The following is an 18366-nucleotide window of genomic DNA, read 5'->3' as shown; positions in this document are numbered from 1 at the left end:
AACGACTATTTTTATCATTCCCAGTTTATTTCAAGTCTCACACATCAATGCTGCATCATTTGTGTGAAGTACTTCCTATCAATGGATTTCTGATTAAGTCAAGGCATCTACACTTTCATCTCCAAACACTTGTGCATTGAGTCAGGTAAACAAATACACTTTCTCAAACCTAATGTGAAGGTTTTATTTGTGAATTGGAAAACATGAGTTGGTTCAAAAAACAAGCCTGTGCTGTGGACGCCACTACCTGGGCCTCTCAAGGACCATAAGCAAGGAAGCTGGAGTGGGTGGCACCAAAAGAGTCATGGTGTGGTTGCTGCCATTACCGGACTAGGGGAAGTGACTGTCAGCAAACCCCAACCTACAGGACTTCTTACACACAATAAGAAAGACCTGTCTTTAACTTGGAAAAAGGACTATTTGTGTGATTGTACTCTCAACCCAATGTGGAATTACCTTACCTAACTTTTTACAGAATTTACTTTCCCCACATAATGGAAGTTAACATGTTCATGACATTATCCATTACTGAGCTAACAGGCTACAAATCACTATAACAGAATTCAACTGCTTTGAATCATATTTCTTAAATGGTCCAACTGTGCCCATGAGCAAACACATCCAGCCTTACACATAAGCACCAAAAATTTGCCACCCCATAAGTTATGTTCTGTTAGGTTTCTGTTTGCTGCTTTAAAAAAAAAAAATCAGTCTTCCCCCTTTCCCAGTAGGTATATAGGTAGAAAAATAAATGAAGTCAGCACTCTTTACCTCTTACTAGAATAAACTGTGACTCAAACACCATGAATGGTTATTTGCAAGGCTATAATTTTTTTAATGACAGATTTTCCTAAAAGAAACCACTATAACATCTGTCCAAGTCTTCCAAGGGAAAACAAAAAAATACATAAAGATTAAAAGTCTATTACTTTAACAGCACATTGCCAAACACGGACAACTAGGATACAATGCCAAGGAACCTTAAAAAATAACTTGAAAAGACACAACGTTCAAGTCATTCACACGTGTAGGGTCCACAAAGAACAGGAAAACAAGTCCGAGAACAGTTCTACTTGTGCATGATGAGAATTCTGACTACCTCATCCAAGTTCATTCAGGTGTCTTAAACCAACAGATGGATGAGCAGAGTTTGTTTTTTTCTTCTTTGCTTGGAGATGCACACATAGATTAGAGGAGAGGAGAATCTTCCAGATGCTGATTTAAGCACAGCAGGCTTGGTTCCCCTTTGATAAAGTACGAAGGCAGATTCAGTTGACTCAAGCTTTATCAGTTTCCCTAAGAAAAAGTCTTATGCATGCTGAAACAGACAAGTTACTGAATTTGTCATGCTAAGTATTTACAGTTATTTTCATAAAGTGAGCTCAGTAACTTGACAGGATAAAAAAGGTAGTTGTGAATTTCTTGTATAACCTTTTACAGCGTGAATGACTTTGTGGGTAAATGACGCTGAAGTTCAAAGCCCCTCAAACATGTTAACAAGAAATTATTGACTGCATGAAGAGGCACACATTATAGAAAATGCACACTTCACGGGTTCCTGCATAGCAGGAAAGTCACTACCACTACATAACAAATGGCTATGCCAACAGTTAGAGCTGCCACTCAAGGGTCCAACAGTAGAATTCCCTTAAAACCGCAAGGAGTGTTTGCATCACAGCAAGAAAACCTTTGGGAAAGTAAGTATATTTTGTTTGGAAAGATATTTTGCATTGGACAATTTGAACATCACATAAACAAAACCGTTTTCAAATTGGGTAAGATTTAAGGCAATGCTACTCAGACCTGAGGGGGGAAAAACCTACAGAAGTTTGTTTTTCTTCCAAAACTTTGACAGGTCAGAATCAACATTGGAAAGGATCCCCCCCTTGCTAGGCATTCAATGCACTGTTAGGTATCTGCAGCATTACAAAATAGAATCCACTTTCATATTCTGAATATGAAATGGGCAATTGTTATACACTCTTCCTTGAAAACTGTTAAGAAACAAAATAAACATGGCAGCTTAGGTATTTCATATTAAAAAGTCACATGAACATGAAGACAACTACACCTGGTACACACAAAGGCGGAACCGTCCTCACAACAGGCTCTCGAGCGCTGTATTCTCTCATGACTGGCTGTGGTGTACTGTGGAACGGTCACGGATTCATAAATTAACATCAACTACAGACTAATGAATGACAAATAGACACAGTAAATTCAAAAATTTTACATTTTGCTCCTGTTTGGCTGCTAAAGAGCAGCGATTTAAATTGATATAAAAACTTCTGACCACAAAGCTTGCTATACAGATAAAGTACATAATCAAAAAGTAAGCAGCAATTTAATTTCTCATTTAAACTTATCTGGTATAGAGTATTTACAGATTTGGGGGGAGAGCTCTCTGAAACCACTATGCTCCTTACTCCTCCTGGCCTCTGCCCACCCCAGCCCCTCCAAATCGAAATCAAGTGTTCTGAACTATATACAACTATACTTTGGCTAAGTGGGCTGGATGGTGCAACTCTTTCCAAGGTCTTGGTCTGGAAAAAAGAAACAAAGTCTTGGAAGTCATGCACAGCCTTCTTTTCTGAGTAGCAGTGTACTGGAGCCAAAAAATTTATTTTTTCATGGCAAAGGGCAAAAGGGGCCCCAGCACTTCACTCCCCAACCTGAATGGGCAAGATCTGAAGCCACTGGCCTCATGCATCACAACAGGCCACCAGACAAAAAGCAAAGAAAAAGGTCACGACAAAGGCAGCAGCAATCAACACAACTTTCCAACAAAGGAACTTCTCCTGCCTGGGCTCCCCCAGAAACAGTGCTCCCTCCTTCCTGTCCCTCCCCTCCCACAAGACAAAATTAATTCACATCACGAGAACTTGGTACTCTGGTTAAGTGGCAGGTAAATATAACAAAGAGTAAATCTGTCACCTTGTATACCTGAACTGAGACATAAAGCTAACAGAACACAAGACATCACTGTGAAATTAACTTTCTAAAACAGATCCAGTCTACATAGTGCGGCTGATAAAAAGTAAAAAGAAGAATTTGTTCACAATCTGCCTTGTACAGGGTATTTATAGTCTTTCAATGCCATATAAATAGCATTTATATAGCTTAAACATTCAGAGACATGCACTGGGACTTTTTAGGTAGTACGAATTTCTTCACAATCACATGTGCAAATTTTACAGATCACTAAGTGAGTAACTAGTAAGCTTAGGCTGGACCGTGTCTCGTATTATCTAACAAATTTAAGGGGGGTTCAGAATCATCCATAGGTAGAACCAGGCGTGTTCCCCGAATGACCAGTTCATGGTCCCCGAAGGCAAGTTCCCGATCAAAGGCATCTTCAGAACTGTTTCCCATAAGTCTCCTAGGGGCACCGGATGATGCTGACTCAGTGTTCACAGTAGAATCACCATACGTCAAACTAATATCACCATCATTGAGGATGAGATCGGAGTCATCATCTTTCAACTGTTCCTGGTTCTAAATGCAAATAAAACAAGTTTTGAGAATTATTATGAAAATTAAAGAAACATTTCCAATAGCTGAATTTTCAAGGATGCTGTATTTTCTCTGACCCCACTCACCCCACTGTGTGCCTGCAGATTGAAGTGCTTGACAGCTGCCAAAATCTCTAGTGCTTTCTCTTACCTCCTGTCTCCTCTCCTCTCCTTCAGGTAACTAGCTCCTACTTATCACTGAGGTTTTCACTTAAAAGTCACTTTCTCCCAGAAGTCTTCTTTGATCGTCCAAGGCTAGCTTAGGTGCCCTCTTGTGTACTTCCCTAGCAGCCTGCACTTAGCCTTCTCCCTAGAGTGGCACTTACCCCTTTTCATAGCTGCACATGCAGGGGTCTGCATCACATCTCCCCCCACTAGACACTAAATCCCTTGTATGCTGCAGTTCAATTACCTAACAATTTGGGGCACACAGAAAGTATTCACTAAATATAAATGCAATTCATTGCTGAACAGGTTTAAATAAATGAAGTGCTTACTTTTGTGTCAACAATGCCTAGAAATATTGAACCCTCACTACCCTCACTACATACTTGTCAAGAAGCTCAATAAGCTTTTGTTCTACTGGAAATTTGGGGGCCAAAAAGAATATAATTACATAAAGTTCCAGAAGAGGGAAAAGTGTCCAGCATTTATAGTGCCATTTTGGTTAATTAAAAAATGTATATGTGCATAGTGAGAAAGGGTCCGGAAGATCCCCTGGAGAAGGAAACGGCAACCCACTCCAGTATTCTTGCCTGAAGAATCCCATGGACAGAGGAGCCTGGTGGGCTACGGCCCACAGGGTCACAAAGAGTCAGACATAACTGAGCAACTAAACCACCACCACATATCAGTAAACAATGATGTCACAGTCAGCAAGAGATTGCAGCCCTCCAATGTGAGCTGGTGAGCCTGAGGAAACTCAGGAAGGAAAGAATACCTGCCATCCAGCAGCCATCAAACTGCAGCCACAGCCCACAGTGAGCCCCAAGGGAGCTCAGGGTGTGAAAAACACAGGATACCGGCCCCACACAGCCGAGGTGCATATCAAAGGAATCCTTTCAGTGAGCCCAGACTCTGCCATCTTCCTTCCAATATACAGAAAAGTGCTAGATTCCTTAACTTGGGATATCCGGTTTTCTTTAATTTACAAAAACTTTTGACATTCAGACTTCCCACCCTTTGTTGCAAAATTTCTATATAACCTGGTTCCACCCACCCTACACCTCAGTTCCAATCCACCCCACTCCACCCACCCCCACACCTCCAGGGAGCAGTTTTATCAGGGTTACTTGAGATGCTGCCTGCCAGACTTCAAGTCCCTACAATTCCAACTTTAGGTTGTGACTATTTTTTCAGTCAACAACAGAGAAGTCTAGAAGAGTATTCAACGAAATGATGATAGCAAGCTCTGCATGATAGATTGCTAATGGTTTTTATTGTTTTCTTTATGTTTCTGTATTATCTGAAATTTTATTATAATGAGTACTTATTACTTTTAAAAATTGGAAAGTCATTTATTTAAATGTAGAGTAAGAATCATTGTAAATACTCATGTTGATATAGCAAAAAAAGTCTGTGACTAATACTCCTTGAGGGAAGTAGATAGAAACCTCCTACACCCAACTCTCCTATCCTGTGCATTTAAAAATGTTAAGTTTGTCTAAGATAGTCAAATAGACTGAGGACACTATTAGACTAAAATTTCACATTTGCTGTTGCTGGAAATTTTTAAATTCTTTGCTGTTGCTACAGATTTGCCTCAACACTCAAAGACAAAGACCTGTAAATTAAAAACCAAAGAAACCTGCTCCACCAACCAGCCATAATCCCTTCCAAGCCAATCCAGCTGTAAATCTAAGCTGTAAGTCTAAGGAGCCTGTCTATCACTTAATTCAGCAATGCCCACAACAAAGCTCTGTAGGGCCTTCACACATCAGCAGGGGCCCTTCAGTACCTTCGACTGCCTTTATTAAGGTTGAAGTTTGGGGCAATAGCTACCAAATTTTAAAATGCATATGCCTTTTGACCCAGCAATTTAACCTTTAAAATCTATTCTTTATAACTTTATATTATTGGGTAAACATATATACAAGGATATTCACTGTAAATGTTGTTTGTAATAACAAAAACACAAAAGGAATGAGACTGACTAGATCACCTTAGTAAAGCTACACTATGCAGCCACCAATAGAGAGAAGGTTCTTGTGGACTCTTACAAAGGTATCCATGCTGTGGATCATTAGGTGAAAGAAAGCAAGTAGCAGGACAATACTATTATGATCCCATTGTGAAAAACAATAACAGTTATATACACACATAGAAGTTTGTATAGATAAAATATCTGGGACTATCCACAATAAACTCTTAAAAAGACTGTTTCTAGGGGGTGTGGTGGGAGAAAGAGAGTGACTTTCATTTTTCACTTTGTACATTCTATACTGTTTGAATATCTGGCTGTAAGTATGCTACTTTTGTAATTTAATAAGGAGTCAGCATAACAAAAAATTAAATTAAAAATGAAGTTTTATGGTTGTTCTAGGTTACACTGCATCCCCCTCACCCCCTAGAAATATGAAATCCTAACTCCCAGTATCTGTGAATGTGACCTTATCTGGAAGTACAGACTTTGCAAGTGATCATGTTAAGAGGTCTTTAGTGTGGGCCCTGATCAAGTATGGCTGGAGGGTGTCCTTATAAAAAGGGGAAATTTGGAGACACAGACTGTGCGTGTGCACGTGCGCACACACACACACATAAACACACAGGGAAAATGCCAGATGAAGATGAAGACAGAGATCGTGGTGATGCATCTTCAAGCCAAGGAATGCCAAAGATGGCCTGCAAACCACTAGAAGCTAGAGAGAGGTCTGAAATAGACTCTCTCTCAGAGCCCTTAGGACCCAACCCTGCTGGCACCTGGACCTCAGACTCCCAGCCTCCGGACTGTGAGACAGTAAATTTCTGCTGTTAAGTTTGGGGTACTCTGTTATGACAGCCCAAGGAAGCAAATAGAACAGTGTTTTATTCTGCTATATTCCACAGAACATACAGGCATCGTGGAACTCCTCTGGCTTTTCATGATGGTGAGTGGGTCTCTGGAATCCAAGAGCCAGGCCTCACTGACTTAGCTGACAAAGCTGGCTGACCCCTCAGCAGACAGCCATGTGGGCTAACAGGGTAAACAGGGAATGGGCACTGTGCTTGATACTGGAGCCTGGGTAAAGTGGTAGGGAGGGACAAGACAACATGGGGTGTTCCCCCCACCCCACAGTCAGTGAATGGATTCAACACAATATAGTGCTGCAGGGTATTCCTCCCAGACCCAGGTGCCACCCCAGCCAAGCCTCCCCTTCCCTGTCCATTCTCCATGAGATCTGCTCTAAAACACCACGGAGGAGGTCATAATGAAGTGTGTATGTGTGTGTGCAGGTGTGCGTGCACACACACACATCTACACTGTTTTACCACACCCTTGCCTCTCAAGGTGTTACATCAGAGTAGTCAAAACTGGTGGGTTTTGTTAACATGGGCACTTTATTTGATGTCACAGATTATTTTTGAAGGATTGGGTGAAGTAAAGTTTTTTAAGAACTTGAAAAACTAACTGCTCATATTTTAAAATAAAAACTGCTTAGCATTTGTCATTTCTTTCTTTGTTGCAGTACCTGCTAAATCACCAATCTTATGTTAGCAGTTAAGGAAAAAATATGGAATCTAGATTATATCTAGTTATGTTCATGCTTCCCATTAGATATAGAATACGGGTAGATAAACTTGCCCTTATATCTGAAATAAAAGACCATCTGTTGCATGTGAGGAGCATCAAAAAATGTTTTAGTAATCCTCTCAACATGATTATGATGATCCAAATTTATAGATTAAAATATATAAAGTTACTATTGAGCTCAGGCCACATGCTGCAAATAAATGAAAACCAGCACAGAAATAGAATTTTTTTTTTACTAAAATTAGTGAGTAAGATGCTATTCCATATGTTTTCAAATGACGTTTCAAACACTGTGAATTATAATAAATTTAGAGATAAATTATATCTATTCCATATATAATTTACATATTATATATTATTGTATATATTATATAATAATATTTGTATAAATTATTATATATATAATAAATTTAGAGATTTCAGTGCACTTTCTAGCTGAGCAACATATGTTTATATTCCTGCTTGTAAACTTTATATCATAAAAGCAAGCAAAGCAAAGCAAAACAAAACAAAAAAAGCAGTCACCCATCCACAGAGCAGATACATTTAAATTTAACTTAATGAAGAACTGAGGTTTTGGATGAAACCAACTTACCTCATAGGCCTGGGGACTGGTCAGGCATCTCGCAATGGGGCCACAGCAGGCAGGCAGAGTGGTGGTAAGAGGCGGCCCGCTGTGCGTCAACAGAGGCTTCAGATAGCTGTGCTGGTTAAGGAAGAGCTGTGTTCCTTTCTTTATCAATTTAAAAAGAACACCCTGCTTGATTACAATCACTGTCACAGTGTACCTACCACTTGAGATAGCAAATATCCCACTTCATAACCCTGTTATGTCAGTGAGATAGCAACATTTTAAAAATTTTGTAATATTAACTCTGTTTTACAAATATGGAAACTCAGGCTCACAGAAGTCAATGATCTGCCTAAAGTCACACAAGTAAATGGAGGACCAATTCTCAAATCCAGATCAGTCTGATTCCAGATTCTATGACCTTTTGACCACTACATCATATTGCCTTTGTGACTTTACTAAAGCCAAAATCACCCTTGATTTAGCACCGAAGGAGATACAGAAGAAAGAATACTAAAGAGCCTGAAAAGTGATTAAACATTCCAGTAGTAGAATATAGTAATAAAAAATGGTTTTCATTATTTACTGTGGATTTAGCTGGCCTCTTCAATGAGTTGAAACTTTAGTATCAAAGGAAATGCAATTCTAAAAACATTTTTAAAAATTATGTATCATGAGTTCCTCTGTCACAGACTCTCATTTTAGCACTCATCCATTCTCCAAAAATAAAAATAAAAACAGATGCAATAATATATTTGATACTTGAAAGGAAAAAAGAGAGAATCACAAGAAAAAGCAGAGAAAGGGAGAAAGACACATATATATATTCCCTACTTTCTAAAATTACAACCTAAGGTTGTTCTCAATTAAAAACGAGGAGACCAAAGAAATTTACATAAATTCCCATAAACTCTAAGATTAAAGTACTTTGTAAAAATACACTTACATAGTTCATAAAACATCTTGCCACACAAAATTACTGAAAATCTGGAATGATGAATTGTTCTAGTGCATCAAGCACAGAAACTACCAGATTTTAGTTCAGTGGTACTTAACAGGGTACTTAGTACCAAGGCTAATTAAGTCTTGGTGTTTAACTGTACAAGAACAAATTCCCTAAAAACTAAAACTTATCAAATATTGACCAAAAAATCTGAATGGTCCAGTATCTATTAAACAAACTAAAACATTGCTCATAGAAAAAGCTCCAGGTCCAGAAACCTTCACTGGTTAAAATCTTCCTGGCACTTAAGAAACAACACCAAGCTTATATAAAGTCCTCCACAAAGCAGAAAAAGAGAAAAATTCTTCCCTACTTGTTTTATAAAATTCGCAAAGTCTTATGATAGAAACTTGATAAGGATATTACAAGAAAAAAAATCACAAGCCAATATTTCTCATGAAAATAGACACAAAATATTAGCAACTAAATCCAGTGTCACACAATGAATAACATATCATGATCAAATGGGATTTGTTCCACCAATCTAAGATTGGCTTAACATTCAAACAATTGATGAAAATCAGCAAGATGAAACACTAAAGGAGAAAAAAATAAACACATGATCATTTCAACTGATGCAGGAAAAGGGTCTGATAATATTCAATACCTATTTATGATAAGAACTCTCAGCAAACTAGAAAAAAAGGGAATTTTCTTAAATTGATCAAAGATATCTCAAAAACTTACAGCTAATATCATACGTAATGGTGAAATATTGAAAAATATCCCCTGAGGTCAGGAATAAGACAAGAATGTCCACCATTATCGCTTATATTTAACACTGTATTGGGAAGGTCCAGCCACTATCAGTTCAGCTCACTTGCTCAGTTGGGTCCAACTCTTTGCGACCCCAAGGACTGCAGCATTCCAGGCTTCCCTGTCCATCACCAACTCCCAGAGGTTGCTCAAACTCATGTCCATCGAGTTGGAGATGCCATTCAACCATCTCTTCCTCTGTCACCCCCTTCTTCTCCTATCTTCAATCTTTCCCAGCATCAGGGTCTTTTCCAATGAGTCAGTACTTCACATCAGGTGGTAAAAGTGTTGGAGCTTCAGCTTCAGCATCAGTCCTTCCAATGAATATTCAGGACTAATTCCCTTTACCACTGACTAGTTTGATTTCCTTGCAGTCCAAGGGACTCTCAAGAGTCTTCTCCAATACCACAGTTCAAAACATCAATTCTTTGGCACTCAGCTTTCCTTATGGTCCAACTCTCACATCCATACATGACTACTAGAAAAACCACAGCCTTGACTAGACAGACCTTTGTCAGCAAAGTAATGTCTCTGCTTTTTAATATGCTGTCTAGGTTGGTCATAGCTTTTCTTCCAAGGAGCACGAGTCTTTTAATTTCATGGCTGCAGTCACCATCTGCAGTGATTTTGGAACTCAAGAAAATAAAGTCTGTCCCTGCTTTCATTGTTTCCCCATCTATTTGCCATGAAGTGATGGGACCAGATGCCATGATCTTCGCTTTCGGAATGTTAAGTTTTAAGCCAGCTTTTTCACTCTCCTCTTTCCTTTCACTTTCATCAAGAGACTCTTTAGTTCTTTGCTTTCTGCCATAAGAGTGGTATCATCTACGTATCTGAAGTTATTGATATTTCTCCTGGCAATCTTGATTCCAGCTTGTGCTTCATCAAGTCCGGCATTCTGCATGATGTACTCTGCATATAAGTTAAATAAGCAGGGTGACAATATACAGCCTTGACGTACTCCTTTCCCAATTTGGAACCAGTCCACTGTTCCATGTCCAGTTCTAACTGTTGCTTCTTGACCTACAAACAGATTTCTCAGGAGGCAGGTAAGGTGGTCTGGTATTCCCATCTCTTGAAGAATATTCCACAATTTGTTGTGATCCACACAGTCAAAGGTTTTGGTGTAGTAGATGCTTTTCTGGAACTCTCTTACTTTTTTTATGATCCAACAGATGTTGGCAATTTGATCTCTACTTCCTCTGCCTTTTCTAAATCCAGCTTGAACATCTGGAAGTTCTCAGTTCACATACTATTGAAGTACTATACTTCAAAATTCTCCATACTATTGGAGAATTTTGAGCATTACTTTGCTAGTGTGTAAGATAAGTGCAATTGTGCGGTAGTTTGAACATTCTTTGGCATTGCCTTTCTTTGGGATTGGAATGAAAACTGACCTTTCCAGTCCTGTGGCCACTGCTGAGTTCTCCAAATTTGCTGGCATATTGAGTGCAGCACTTTCACAGCATCATATTTTAGGATTTGAAATAGCTCAACTGGAATTCCATCACCTCCACTAACTTTGTTCATAGTGATGCTTCCTAAGGCCCACACAACTTGGCATTCCAGGATGTCTGGTTCTAGGGTGGTGATCACCATCATGATTATCGGCGTCATTAAGATCTTTTTTGTATAGTTCTTCTGTGTATTCTTGCCACCTCTTCTTAATCTCTTCTGTTTCTGTTAGGCCCATACCATTTCTGTCCTCTACTGTGTCCATCTCTGCATGAAATGTTCCCTCAGTATCTCTAATTTTCTTGAAGAGATCTCTAGTCTTCCCCATTCTATTGTTTGCCTCTATTTCTTTGCATTGATCACTGAGGAAGGATTTCTTATCTCTTCTTGCTATTCTTTGGAACTCTGCATTCGGATGGGTATATCTTTCCTTTTCTCCTTTGCCTTTAGCTTCTCTTCTTTTCTCAGCTATTTGTAAGGCCTCCTCAGACAACCATTTTACCTTTTTGCATTTATTTTTCTTGGGGATGGTCTTGATCACTGCCTCCCATACAAAGTCACGAACCTCCATCTATAATTCTCTAGGTACTCTGTCTATCAGATCTAAGCCCGTGAATCTATTTGTCATTTCCACTATATAATCGTAAGGGATTTGATTTAAGTCATACCTGAATGGTCTAGTGGTTTTCCCTACCTTCTTCAATTTAAGTCTGAATTTTGCAATAAGGAGTTCATGATCTGAACTCCAGTCCCATCACTTCATGGCAAATAGAGGGGAAAAAGTACAAGCAGTGACAGATTTTTTTTGGAGGCTCCAAAATCACTGTGGATGGTGACTGCAGCCATTAAATTAAAAGATGCTTGCTTCTTGGAAGGAAAGCTATGACAAACCTAGACAGCATAATAAAAAAGCAAAGATATCACTCTGCTGACAATGGTCCAAATAGTCAAACTATTGTTTCTCCAGTAGTCATGTACAGATGTGAGAGCTGGATCATAAAGAAGGCTGAGCACCAAAGAACTGATGCTTTCAAATTGTGGTGCTGGAGAAGAATCTTGAGTATCCCTTGGACAGCAAGGAGATCAAACCAGTCAATCCCAAAGGAAATCAGTCCTGAATATTCTTTGGAAGGACTGATGCTGAAGTTCCAATACTTTGGCCACCTGATACGCAGAGCTGACTCACTGGAAAAGACCCTGATGCTAGGAAAAGTTGAAGGCAAAAGGAGAAGGGGGCAGCAGTGGATGAGATGGTTAGATAGCAACACCGACTCAATCGACATAAGTTTGAGAAAACTCCAGGAGATAGTGAAGGACAGGGAAGCCTCGCGTTCTCTAGTCCATGGGGTCACAAAGAGTTGAACACAAGTTAGCAACTGAACAACAATATCACAGATAAGCATTCATTTGTGTTTCCATATATTAGAGTCCTTCCAGAAAGTGAATGTAAAAATCCAGCAAACAGAACATAGTAAGTAGTAGTTTCTAATGGTAAGTGTCAAGTGCATTTTTCTCATAGAAGGTTTTGATCAGAAAGTCAAAAGCAAGAAAAAAGGATTTTACATAATTGTCACAAATTCACTTCAATGGAACATCAACTAGGTTTTGATTCACTTAAAGTCTCAGCCAGAAAGAACTCCACAGTCCCTTTATCTAGTTCAATTTTCAAATAAGAAATTAATTTTAATAAATAGTGAGTGACAAAATTTTTTGAAAGGCATGATTTAGGGACTTCCCTGGTGGGCCAGTGATTAAGACTTCACCTTCCAATGCAGGGGGATTGGGTTTGATCTCTGGTCCAGGAGCTAAGATCCCACATGCCTCTTGGCCAAAAAACCAGAAACAGAAGCAGTACTGTAACAAATTTAATAAAGACTTCAAAAATGGTTCACATAAAAAGTAGCTTTTTAAAAAATTTTTAAAAAGCATGATTTAAGCAGGTTATTAAATATAACCTGCCTTAAAGTATATCTATGAAGAAGACTGTTACAATAGGACAAGAAAAAATCTGGTAAATAATGAAGCACTGGCATTCTGAATGGAGGGGAGAATCTTCCAGTCTTTGGAAAGGTCAGAGAAAAGACATCAGTGACTACTGTGGTATCCAGCATTGCTGAGTTTTCCTTTCCCATGTTTCTTCCTAATGTTTCTTCCTAAGCTTGCCTTTCCTCTTTTACCCTAGCAAGCACACTGACAAACACCAACAAATCCCTTTTGCGGCATTCACTCAATTAGCTAAAAGACAATAAATATTAAACTTTACAACATAAATAAACCTATATATCAAAGCAAGTCTATCATAAAGGCTCTTGAGTCCCTGCACACAGCCAGCTTTTGCAATAACCAGTCACTACTGGCTTCATGGGTTTTCAGAGGAATTCATCTGTGTGTGTGGGTAACTTTCTCCACTACACTGAAGGGGAAAAGGAAGGCCAAAGGTATGTTTTATATTCCAGTTCTGAAAGAGAGTAGTCAAAACAGTTGTTCCATTAAATTGTAATCATTCATATCCACACTGTTATTTTCTCAATTAAGGATACTTGTGATCAAAGTTATACCACATCCGGAAGAGCCACGCGCTCTCTGCTTTGGTAGTTCTTCTTTCACTTTCAGGAATACCCTGCAAACAGACAATAAAGAAGTCAATACACAGATAAAGACAAAAAACACATTCATTTAAGAGTCATTCCTTTGTAGAATTACAAATATAGCCTAATTTAAGAGTTTGTATATTGCAGCTTAGGAATAAGAAACTGAAGTGTTTTTCTAAACACTTCTATTACTCAGGATGCTTCCTCATTTATGAGTCGACTGCCATTTAGAAAAATTAATGTGGGATAATCCACCCCCTAAATCTGAAAGCCTTACACCCACAATGTAAACTGCACCTTAAGTGGAAAACATCCCATTGACATTCTGATCTTTGGGAGTTGTCATGGGTCCCAAAACTAACTAGCATTTTCAAAGATGCTACTATGTTGTTAGAACACTAGCAAAATTTAAGTAAGTAGGGAAATTTCATGGTAAGCCAGGCTGGGTAGGAGGGAAAACTAACACAGCAAGAAGATCTCTTCAAAAACAGCTCCCCCCAAAATATAAACTGCATCCTCATGTGTAACATGGAGCAGTCAGCAGTGGCGCTGTGAGGCCATCTGGTTCATCTCGGCTCTGATGTGAACTAGTTGGGCAAGTCCCTTCCCCTCCCAGACAGAGTTTTTTCATGAATACAATGCGAACCCTACTCAAAGGCTCTTTCCAGCATGAATGTTCTGTTTCCATGATTTTTGAAGAGTACAGTTTAGATTCTGGGTTTTGGTTCCTGTTTTCCCTGATCCTCAAAATAAGTGAATTTTCCTCTCAGTAGGTATCAAAACACACAATACAAAAAGTCTGAGAACACTGCACAGGCTTACAGTGTTTCCTTTCATATCAGGAGGCATTAGATTGTATAGCTCCACTTTTTGAAGCCGTCAGCAACAAATCTACAAATCTCACGATCCCCTCACCACATGAACACCTGTAAACCTAACCCCTACATGCTCCATAGTTACTAAAATCTTCCTCTGTGCTTCCTGGTGGACACTTGAAATACTGAGTAAACAATATACTGAGCCAAGGCATCCACAGTTTTGAGTGCAAAGTAAAAATGACATTTTTTTTCTGGATGTCACAGTTGGTACTCACCTACCTGGCTCTCTCCCTGTCACTCCATTTCCATTTGTCCTCTGTGGTGACAGAGGGGACATACAGGTAGAGGCATACACAGATGGTGATCAAGCACTTGTCTGGGGAGCTGTCTGATCACTACTCTTGTTTTGACATGGGGGTGGAGGCACTGAAGGGCTATTATCCTTTGGAAACTACCCCAGGAACTCAGCATCATGGGAATTCATCCAGCCTGGTTTGTACAATTATTCCAAGCCCATGAAATTATACTTTAAGGTTCTGACCACAAAAGAGGCAGGTGCATCCTAGGTCACATACAAACTCATCACTCGATAGCTAGCAAAATTAGCATTCAGGAAATGAATCTGACAAAAAAAATTTTTTAATTACACTCTGAAGACAAGTAGACCAGGGCCTGTTTCAGACAAGAAAAAGAACTGTTGTTTTTAAAGAGATGCTTTCCATGTTCAAAAACCTCATTTCTGTGATTTCCCATCTCATGTCTAGGGCAGAGGCACCTATTCAGCTGTGCTCAGAAAGCATTAAAAGGTGGAAGGAAAATACCAGAAAAAGGTGGTCAGTCTAGAGAAAGCACTGAGTTACAATGCACTAGTCTACCAAGTTCTGGTTCAAGGAAACAATAGAGAAAGTGACACATGAGTGTAAGCAAGGAAACATGGGCAGGGCTGAGGCAGAGGGTAAGAAAGCACATTCTCCTGAACAGGCAGGGAAGCCTGGCTGAAGAGTCCAAGGCTTCCGGGCAGTTCTCAAGGGCAGCTGCTGGTCATCCAATTTGAAAGTTGCACAGGAAAAGCAGCTGGAGTGGGGCTTACATCAGAGACAAGACTTCATGCGCAAACCAAAATGGAAAAAGGCTCCCTGTGCCAGAGCAGTCACTTGAAAACCCAGGAGTGCTTAAGGGACTGTTCTTGTCTGTGGCCAAAGCCCAGCCTTGCCCACAGATAGGGGAGCTGTCACCCTTGATAACCACTCAAGGCCTAAAATTCAGTTTTGTCTCTATCGAGCAGTGAGAAAAGCCAGGAATGATATGATGTCAGTTAAAAGCTGATGCAAATAGGACAGGATCTAAATAACAGTGGCATGAAGTCTACAGAGATTTGTTTTCTTTCCAAGCAACCGCACATTTGACAGAAATGCCAAGACAACACAAATGCATATTTACCAAGTGTTCTTGGTCTGAATCAACACCAACCCTAAAAGAAAAACACAAAAGGCAAATGAGATCTTGAAGCCAAAAAACAATGCCTATTCACAAGTGAGCACTCCTAGGCAACTACTTTTCTCAACACAGAAGCTATGAAATGACTAATATTTTTGTGCTTCTCAATGGCTGCTGCTGTAGACTTTTGGCTCCTGCCATTTTCCTTAGCAACAGCTTGACTCCTAAGGCAAGCAGGGTCTACTAACCTTCTCTTCCTGCAAGCCAATCCCATTTACCAGTTTCAGAAAAAATAACTTTTTCTTTTGTGACCAAGTCCACAATAAGCAGGAGTCAGGGCAAGCAGTGCTGCCCCAGTGGCTGAATAAGAACTCTAGGGCAGTTCCACAAACAAGGCTGGCCCAGTGCAGTTCCGGGAGGAAGCTGCATGTTTTCAGACCTCTCAGCTCTCCAGGCAACATTCTGTTATGATGACTGAAGAGAAGGTCCAATTCCAGGGTGTTTTTCCATAGGCGAATGGATAGCCATTAGCCTTGGTTCTTCATGATTCTTTATCTGCTTTCCATATCTCAGGGAACAGCTTCATTATGAGAAGCTCTCTTTGACCCCTCTATCTCCTCAATCTGAGCACTCACCACCTCTGTTCTGCTGCTGCTGCTCCTAAGTCGCTTCAGTCGTGTCCGACTCTGTGCGACCCTATAGATGGCAGCCCACCAGGCTCCTCCGTCCCTGGGATTCTCCAGGCAAGAACACTGGAGTAGGTTGCCATTTCCTTCTCCAATGCATGAAGGTGAAAAGTGAAAGTGAGGTTGATCAGTCGTGTCCGACTCTTTGCGACACCATGGACTGCAGCCTGCCAGGCTCCTCCGTCCATGGGAGTTTCCGGGCAAGAGTACTGGAGTGGGTTGCTATATTGCCTTCTCCAGGGCCACCTCTGTTCATTCTCCCTCTAAACTGTCTCTCAGATCCTCTCTCCTTTACATTTCAACTGCTCAATCTGGGACCTCATTCTGACTCACAGCGTCTGGAGCAACTGGCTGTAAGGGTCCCCCACTGCCAGGCTCTCCCTGAGAGTTAGCCATCTCAGGCAGAGAGCTCACTGGCTTACTACCTTTACAAAAGTCTCTGAGAGCAGCTTGTAACCCAGAGGGTCAGGTCTAAAGTCCTTTGTATGGCATTCAAGACTCTCTTCAAATTAGCCACCCCTGCCACTCTGGCCCAGTTTTCCCCTCCCCCTCGCACAAACACCCACTGGTAGCGAGAACCGACTGCTCCTCACCCCAGACCCTGTCCTCTCCTGAGCTTCCATGCCTCTGCTTGTGCTGGTCCCTCTATCTGAACTGTATTGTCCCTTATTTTGTTCTCCTTTTTTGAGTTCCAAAGGAACCATTCTGTGACCTCTTCAGTCAGGATCATTTTTCCTCTGGGCTTTTATAGTACTTTCTAATTCCTTTATTATAATACTTAGTACAGTAGAGTATAGTTATTTACCTGTCAGTCTCCCCAGATAAGACTGTGAGTTCCTTGAGGGTAAAGGTCATGTCCCACCCAATTCATCTCTGTATCCCCAGAGTCTAGTACAGTACCTGACACACAATAGGTGTTCAAATGTTTATCGATTAAGGCCACTACTACCGACAACACAGAAAAAAGAGCAGTGTGAGAAGATGCAGCAGGAGCAACCTAGTAACACCAAAGGAAGGAAAATGATGCACGACCTTATCTGGAAGGCAAGGGAATCAGGGCCAAATACTTGAAAAACAGATGGTCATAATCAGATTCAGAATTCCAAGAAATGCTCATTTCTTCTTTGTTAAGATGGCCAGAAGCTTTTTAATACCTCCTTTGCTAAACGCTAACCACATTTGTGTATCTCAAGTGACATCTAGTGGTCTTGACAACTCATGTTTAATTCTAAGATGGAAGAGTATTGGAGGCCAAGTTAACATAATAAATATTTATCAGAGCAGTTATTACCTGCCAGGATAAGCTGTGCTAAGCACAGGGCATAGACATGATTTACACACAGCCCTGCCCTCCAGGGGTTCACAGATTGGTGGGAGAGACAGACATAACTACAGCGCAATCCCCAAGTGCTCTGCAGTCCAGGAGAGCTGGGTTCCAATCTGACCTCAGCTCCTTTCTAGCTGTTTGAAATTAGTCAAATCATGCGGCCCTATGAACCACAGTTCTATCACCTGAGAAATGGGGGTGATGGCCCCCATGCAGAGTTGCTGCAAGGATTAAACAAGAAAATGTGTCTAAAGATTTTAAAACAGTGATACATCACTGTTGTTCAGTCGCTCAGTTGTGTCCAACTCTCTCTGACCCCGAGGACTGCAGTACGCCAGACTTCCCTGTCCTTCATCATTAACACTTGCTAAATGGTAGCTTCGGGCGGCGGCCGAGAGGAGCTACCCCATGTCTGAGGTCAGGGGTGGTGGCCGAGAGGAGCTACCCCACATCCACGGTCAGGGGTAGTGGTAGAGAGGA

The 18366-nt window shown here is 40.5% G+C and overlaps 1 protein-coding gene across 1 annotated transcript in view; it reads right to left on the bottom strand.

Moving 5' to 3' along the window:
* Positions 1–808: 808 nt before the first annotated feature.
* The window catches only part of SLC9A6 (solute carrier family 9 member A6), a 54469-nt gene continuing 36911 nt past the window's right edge, over positions 809–18366 (bottom strand). Inside the window, exons 14-17 of the mRNA XM_043895503.1 lie at positions 15877–15907; positions 13568–13647; positions 7838–7943; positions 809–3495 (exon numbers count right to left, since the gene is read on the bottom strand). Coding sequence (XP_043751438.1) covers positions 3223–3495; positions 7838–7943; positions 13568–13647; positions 15877–15907 — 490 coding nt within the window. The 3' untranslated portion in view covers positions 809–3222. The remainder of the gene's footprint in view (positions 3496–7837; positions 7944–13567; positions 13648–15876; positions 15908–18366) is intronic.

This window comes from Cervus elaphus, chromosome X (genome assembly GCF_910594005.1).
Source record: "Cervus elaphus chromosome X, mCerEla1.1, whole genome shotgun sequence".
NCBI lineage: Eukaryota > Metazoa > Chordata > Mammalia > Artiodactyla > Cervidae > Cervus > Cervus elaphus.
Note: the sequence above shows the minus strand (reverse complement) of the source record. Positions and strands in the feature narration are given on the sequence as shown.